This window comes from Eutrema salsugineum, unplaced genomic scaffold (genome assembly GCF_000478725.1).
Source record: "Eutrema salsugineum unplaced genomic scaffold, Eutsalg1_0 scaffold_11, whole genome shotgun sequence".
Lineage (NCBI taxonomy): Eukaryota > Viridiplantae > Streptophyta > Magnoliopsida > Brassicales > Brassicaceae > Eutrema > Eutrema salsugineum.
This window is the reverse complement of record NW_006256901.1, coordinates 1,521,239-1,528,696: the sequence shown is the minus strand read 5'-3', so window position 1 is coordinate 1,528,696 and position 7,458 is coordinate 1,521,239. Positions and strand designations below refer to the sequence as shown.

General features: G+C 42.4%; 3 protein-coding genes across 4 annotated transcripts; 2 read left to right on the top strand and 1 right to left on the bottom strand.

Moving 5' to 3' along the window:
- Nucleotides 1–963: 963 nt before the first annotated feature.
- Nucleotides 964–7,458, bottom strand: LOC112089910 (osteocalcin 2-like). Of its 2 annotated transcripts, XM_024160773.1 has the most exons (5): nt 7,359–7,458; nt 6,209–7,035; nt 5,871–6,002; nt 5,554–5,785; nt 964–1,826 (listed from the first exon to the last, which is right to left on the bottom strand). In XM_024160773.1, exons 2-3 carry the CDS (start codon nt 7,033–7,035, stop codon nt 5,978–5,980), a joined length of 852 nt encoding a protein of 283 aa, XP_024016541.1. In that variant the 5' UTR covers nt 7,359–7,458; the 3' UTR covers nt 964–1,826; nt 5,554–5,785; nt 5,871–5,977. The 2 variants fall into 2 exon arrangements, 1 of the variants encoding a protein (XP_024016541.1); XR_002901310.1 differs by lacking the exon at nt 964–1,826 and having other exon boundaries at nt 5,331–5,785; nt 6,071–7,035.
- On the top strand, nt 2,974–4,443 carry LOC112089928. Its single transcript, XM_024160795.1, has one exon. The coding sequence runs from the start codon at nt 2,974–2,976 to the stop codon at nt 4,441–4,443; it is 1,470 nt and encodes a 489-aa protein (XP_024016563.1).
- On the top strand, nt 4,444–5,226 carry LOC112089927. The gene has a single exon (XM_024160794.1). It carries the CDS (start codon nt 4,444–4,446, stop codon nt 5,224–5,226), a length of 783 nt encoding a protein of 260 aa, XP_024016562.1.

The following is a 7,458-nucleotide window of genomic DNA, read 5'->3' as shown; positions in this document are numbered from 1 at the left end:
CTCTTATTCTCCTGCCGAACTGATGGCTGTAGAACCGGAGGCATACCATTTAGATCAAATTCAGTGTCTCTATTTTTGTTTGGTTCCGGTTCGAATATCCTACCAATATTTAGGATTCCTGCCTTTTAAAATTTTCGACGGTCTATAACCTACAGAAATATTTTGAAGGAATTTGAAATATTTTGAAGGAATTTGGTAGGAAAAGCTTATTTCCTACGATTTTTTGATGATATATGTCGTATGAATATGTAATGTTTTCTTGTAGTGGAATCATCATGCATCTTCCAATCAAAACGATGAAGGAGATTCATCATAGTTTCTTGGGAGATTCAAACTCTTGGCTAGGGGTTGTGTGAAGCGCCAATTAGAATCATTGATCATACAGCTTATAAAAAGGACAATTCTACTCTGTTATTAAACTGGTCTTTCTTGTGTTATGCTCTGTCTCTTAAGTATTCAAGGCACGATTCTAGACCATATGACAGATTCAACGAGCTCAAAGATTCACCTATACACTAGTTATTCCCTTTCCTAGCGAGTGTGGATATTCAACCACATGAATCTCCTATATGCTATGTGGCATGTCTCCAAAGTTAGGCTCGCCACCAAATATCTATTCACCTCTCTATTATTATTTCACATGCTGAACATTTGGTTATTGAGGACATTAAAGACATTCATACATAATAGTCTTGTTTTCCCACTTGTGTAGGTGGAAAACGACTACCTTGTTTCTTTTTGGGAGCTAAGGATCTTCTTGCAACTACTATCCCCACAGGGTTAACAATAATGTAGACACACATTCAAAAGTTGATGAGATAAAAAAGGCTTGTGGTAAAGTAATCCAGCAACGTGAGATCAGATCAATTAATGTGACGTTTACTGGTCTCTCCATCGGAAGAAGATATTGAAGATCAATGATAAAAGATTTAAAAAATTGAAAGTTAACAACAAATTCTCGAATACAAAGAAAGAACAACAGGAAAACACACCGAACATTAAAAAAACAACCACAGCTACGTACCATTGTAGTGGTATAGAATAAATTAAGATCTACTTAATGCCTTGTCCTTGTCCAATTTTCTGTGCCGTGGCCTGCTTAAACATTGCCAACCTCATCTTCTCAATCTCCGTATGCGCGGCTAGCAACTCATCCTGCAACTCGGCGATCTTAATACGTCCAGCTCGAAGCTCATCCCACAAGCTTGGCTGTACACATGTACTCATCAAGGTAAAGAGCATTGAAACAACGAAAGAGTTAACTCCCTGGATCATTACAAATATAAAAATCAATCAAGTGATGAAACTCAATGAAAATTAGCAGCAAAATCTATGAAGCTCATTAACAAAACAAACCAACTATCTACAACGCATATGGTACCAAATCTAAAAATTCTCATAATCAAAGCTATTTTTCCATCACTTGGCCAAAAATGATGTGCAATACCGTCGAGTTCCGTGGACTTGTTCATGACGATCATGAACTGAGATCCGTAAACATTTGCATAGGGGTTCTCTTCATTGTTGGTGGCCATGGAGAGGATACCTGGACGGTCGTGCTTAACGGTGTAGTTCTCGTTCGGGTATCGAAGGCCGTAGATCGATTCGCCGAGCGATCCTTCCACGTGACCGTGAATGATATCCCATCCACACTACATATAACCGAGGTTTACTTTGTGGAAGATTGATCCCTTGAAGTGGAGTGGCTTACCAGACATGCCAATGCCTTTCTCGCCCAGTACAGAGAGCCCTAAAGTTCTCCGCCGTGATCGGGGTCTTGTCGGCAAAAAGCTCCATCTTGATTCAACCAACCAGTATGCGGCAGACTTCAATATCAAAGAAAACTTTAGGGTTAGGGTTAGCCATAAGAACTTGCTATAAACCTCGGAATTGGAATAGCAACAATCAAAATCGAATTTACTAGATATAGTGGAGAAATCATAGATAGTGAGAGAGAGAGATAATGAGAGAGAGAGAGAGATAATGTGTGAGAGAGAGTGTGTTATGATTTGTTGCCAATTTATTTTTTTTGAAAAAAAACAGAGTTTGGTATCTAAGGACATATATAATAGCTAAAATGCAAAATACAAATCAGTTCTATGAGGGAGATACACGATTTATGGAGTAGGGGTGTTTTGAAGCCTCAGCAATATCACTCAAGCTCTCAAAACATTTATCATTACACCTTTGTTGGTAGTGTACTTCGCAGCTCCGGTTTAACCCTGTATTAATCGAGACCGGTCCGGAGAGATCTTGGTTTACGAAGATTAGAATCGAGGTTAAATCGGGTGGCCGACATACGACTTTCTAGAAGGTCCATTAAAGTCCAGTTTATGAAAGTGACCGATCTTTCCGAAATTCACGGAGGATTTCCGGAAATATCAAGGAAGAAAAATGTTAAATCCCATATCGAGAAAGACAAAAAAAATTCTTCTCGAACCACCTTAGAATTTGTATAAATAGGGGAGGACTTCATTCATTCGAGGCATCCGCAAATCAAGAGTAGAGAGAGACCTTCGAAGAACTTTGAGATCGTCAATTTTATTTCGAGTTATCCCTTTGCTAAAGTTTCGACGACCTTAATTTAAGTTGTATTTTTCCGAACTATCTTCTAATAAAACGAGACTTTTGATTTGAATATTACTGTTTTACCCCTTAGTGTGATATTATATATCAACAATTGGCGCTGACTGTGGGGAATTACGGTAATATTCTAAATCTAGCTCAATAAGAAGAAAAATTTCGGCAATGGCAGACCTAACTGCTTCCGAAACAAGGAATGGCAACAACGACAACACTCCGAAAGATCCCAACAGAACAGACCCGAACAATACGGAAACTCCAACGAACCGGACCGATTTACCACCACCCGCACCAACAAACTCCGGGCAGTTCGACCAAAACGCCATTCTCCAAGCAATAACAGCTCAATTCCAAGAGATAACATAACAGAACAATGAACGCTGGGACGTCATGGCGGCCCAAATCGCCGAACTTAGTCAAACGCAAACCCCATTGCGAAGTCATAACCTATTGACCGACCTCAACTCAGAAGACAACCCGACTGGAATAGTCCGATCTACAGCCTTTGGATCTACTGGCAACCCAGCCACCCAATCCACCTTCAATTGCGACGAAGAATTCGAAGCCATGAAGGTCAAACTTCATGAAATCACCTCGCAGATTCACAAAGCAACTAGTGCCGCTTCCGAAATCGATCGCGTTATCCAAGAGGCACAAAAGACGCCATTCACTCCTAGAATTGCTAACACTCCTGTTCGGCATCTTGAGAAGTTAAAACTCAAAACTTACAAAGGAGATTCCGACCCAAAACACTTTCTCACATCTTTTGGCATCGTCATGAACCGCTGTCAGTTCCGGACGGCAGAAGAAAAAGATGCAGTGAAGTGTCAGATGTTTGTTGAAAATCTCCAAGGAGTCGCTCTCGATTGGTTCACTCGACTTGAAGCGAACTCCATAAACTGTTTCGCCGAACTCTCGACAGCGTTCGCTAAACATTTTTCGATGTTTATCGGGCAAAAGGCGCGAAATGCCGAACTATGGAGAATGGTTCAGGGAGAAAACAAAAGTCTCCGCGACTTCATCAAACGTTTCAAGTCAGTTGTCGCTCATTGCACGGTCAGTGACGAGGCCGCCCTCGAGTGTTTGCACAAGGCAACTCGGATTAAGTCATCTTTCCACAAAGCGATCAAACACAACCCACCGCTTACACTCAAGGACGCACTACATCGGTCGAACTCATATATTGCAGAGGAGGAAGAGGAGGCCGCCTACGATCAGAGCAAATCTTCACAAAAGCAGGTCGACCCAAAAGAGAGACCTAAAAATGACAATAACGAGCCACGTCTGACTTACGACAGAGGATTCAAAAATCGACGGAAGTTCGCAAGTAACAATGTCAACTCGGCTCAACCACAGCGACCATGGAACAATAAATGGATTCGCGGTAATGATGATCAAGACAAGACTTTGTTCTGCGAATTCCACAACCGTAAAGGACACATCACCGAAGAATGCCGACACTTGAAAGACTACCTCCTAGAACAATTCAGGAAAGGATTAATTTCGATGGACGATGTTCGCCGAACTCCTTTCCGACGCAACAATGAAAACCAAGAGCGACCTAATACAGTCACAAATGAAAGGATCCAAGACGCCGCTGGTACAACCAAAACAGATAACCCACAACCAGCCCGACCCGAGCAGCAAAAAAGAGGTCGGGAAAACAACGACACAGACACCCATGTACCAAAACCCAGGAAACGAGTCAACTTTATCATGGGCAAACTCGAGATGTGCAATTACTCAGTTCGGGGGATAAAAGAATATAGTCGACAGACGATTACCGCGTCAAAATTCAGCACAATAACGACGAGCGGACCAGCTATTGCATTCACAGAAGCGGATACAATCGGTCTCTAAATGCCACACAACGATTCTCTGGTAGTCGACCTACTCTTCGACGATGTCAAAGTTAGTCGAATCCTGATCGACACTGGCAGTTTGGTTAACGCCATCTTCCAAGACACGCTAGAGCAGATGGATTTTCCTAAGGAAAAAATCAAGGCCGACATCGAACCGTTAACAGGATTCACGGGCGAGCAAACCATGACTATTGGTACAGTCAAAATACCGATCTACGTTGCGGGTGTCGCAAAAACTGTCAAGTTCCTCGTCATGAAGACACCAGCAATCTACAATGCCATCCTCGGAACGCCTTGGCTCCATGCAATGAAGGCAGTAGCTTCTACCTATCATCAGTGCGTCAAATTTCCGGCTCCAGGAGGAATTTATACACTTCGTGGAAATCAATTCACAGCTCGATCATGTTACATTAATGAATGCAAGCTCCGAACTGCTAATCAATCATGTGTCATCAGCTCGAAGTCCGACCCAATAACTCAAAAGCAGAAGCCACCACAAGAAACGATAGTTCAGGTCAGCATCGACGAGACTTTCTCGGAAAGGCAGGTCGGTATAGATGCCGATCTGGATCTAGAAATCAAGGAAGTTATTATTCAGTTTCTCCGCAAGCACGTAACGACCTTCGCATGGTCAATCAGCGATATGCCTGGCATATATCCAAAGGTGGCAAGCTACGAACTCAATATCGACCCTACATATAAACCCATCAAGCAAAAGAGACGCAAACTTGGACCTGAAAAAGCACCAGCCGTTAATGACGAAGTTGAGCGACTACTCTAAGCAGGATCTATCACTAAAGTTCGATATCCAGACTGGCTTGCTAGTCCCGTTGTCGTCAAAAAGAAGAACGGCAAATGGAGAATTTGCGTCGATTTCACCGACCTGAACAAAGCTTGTCCTAAATACAGTTTTTTCTTTACCATATATTGATCGGCTGGTAGAGGCAACTACAGAAAACGAACTTCTTTTGTTTATGGACGCATTCTCCGGCTATAATCAGATACTTATGCATCTAGAAGACCGCAAAAAAACTTCCTTTACACGGATCGCGGAATTTATTGCTACAAAGTCATGCCGTTTGGGCTAAAAAATGTTGGGGCGACCTACCAACGACTTATCAATCGAATGTTCTCTAATCAGCTCTGCCGAACCATGGAGCTCTACATTGACGACATGCTCGTCAAGTCTCTTCTCGCCAAGGATCATGTTCGACATCTCCAAACCTGTTTCGAGATACTTGACCAGTATGGCATGAAGTTAAATCCAACTAAGTGTACATTCAGAGATACTTGACCAGTATGGCGAGGTTTGCAAGTCTTCGACTTTTGGGCTGCTTGCGCTGCAAATTTTTTATTTTTTTTTAAAAAGTGTTAGTTCTAATATATTAAGCCGACCACATAAAGCAAAGAGATAAGAAGACTCACCACGATGTTTTTCCTGACGAGCTATCAAAACCTCATAAGCAGAGGGCCAACGCTTCTTTCCTACTGCGCTAAATCGAGTGACAACTTTTGGCGTAACACCAGAATGACTAATACAGCTCCAAGGATGGCGACCTGCAAGAGATACAAAAGGTTAAAAACAATTTAAAGGTACAAAGCAAGACAATCAAACAACTAAATACCAATAGAAGTCGTCCAATTAGTTCAAAAACGCATGAGGATTCTCAAATGAGGAGGAGTCAACACGAAGATAAAAGTATTTCGATTCCCAACCCTTATAGTTGCTACTCTAAGATCCAATGACAAGGTTGAAGCCCGACCTCGTACAAGCGGAGAAGTACCATGGTTTCTTGTTATTCTTCATGTTACACAAGTCTTCGAATACCGAAATTGTGACCTCAAAACCAATGTCTGACCCAAGGGTCTGGATTCCGACGAAGTTAGTAACAGAAGCCGGCATCAACTGAGATAAGACAGCTCCTCGACGATTACAATATCCAATCAATCGACTGGGAATCGAAAAGCGAAGTCCGCAAGATCGGAAATAATCCTCGTAAATGCATATATAACCTTCAGGAGCATCCCATGGTATTTGAAAATTTTTTGGTTTCTTAATGCTGATTCTCGAAGCCCTGGCATGCTTTAACACCCTAAGAATGCTCTTCTTACTAGAACAGGATTCTTTGACCATCGTAGGAGTAACAATTCTACGACGAACTGTGGGAATGCCTAGGACTATCTCGCGCTGAGCTTCGTCAAGATCGACTCCGCCCGACTGAACTACTTTTTCGCTCTCTGTCTCGTTAAGCTGACCTACTTCGACATTGTGCACTTCGTCAACATCGTAGGCAGGCTGAGATGAGCTGACCTCCTCATATGTCGAGGAAGAACTAGACGAAGACGGTGAATCAGACGAATTGGGAGCAGGAGAAGCCACACGTTTTCCTTTCGGATCGTTCAGACTCGGTGAGGATTGAGAAGAGTTGGAGGAGCTAGATGAAGTTGGATCAGATGGAGCGGGTGCAGGAGAAGCCGCTTGTTTTTCTGTAGGATCACTCTGGCTCGGCGAAGAATCAGGTGAGCTGGAAGAGCTGGTAGAATCTGACGAACTGGAAGAACTGGTAGAATCGGTCGAGTTTGGAGACATCTGTGAGATTCGATGAACAAAGTTTAGAGGACACGTGAGAGTTCGGCATAAGTAGAAACAAGGTCGGTAAAGAAATGGAGACCATAAATTGGTGAAGAAGAGATTTCTAAAAAATACGGACAAATTTACTTGAAAAAGGAAAGGAAACAAGGAGAATATTAAGGCCAGCTTTTGGAGAGAAAAGTAGAAGTTTTGAAACCAAAATAAGTTAGTCGGCTGTGACGATGAAGTTCGGGTCCACTAATTAAAAGGAGATCTCACAGGCTGCGTTTTAATAAAATAGTTTATTAAACTAAAAATTAAAAAAGGTCGGTGAGCTTTACCTCGCAAAGAGAGCAGTTCGCCTGGGTAAGGCTGAACCCAAATCAAGAAGGTCGGTGAAGAGAAGCAGTGCAGATCCCGGTGAGCTTTAAGAAGTGCAGG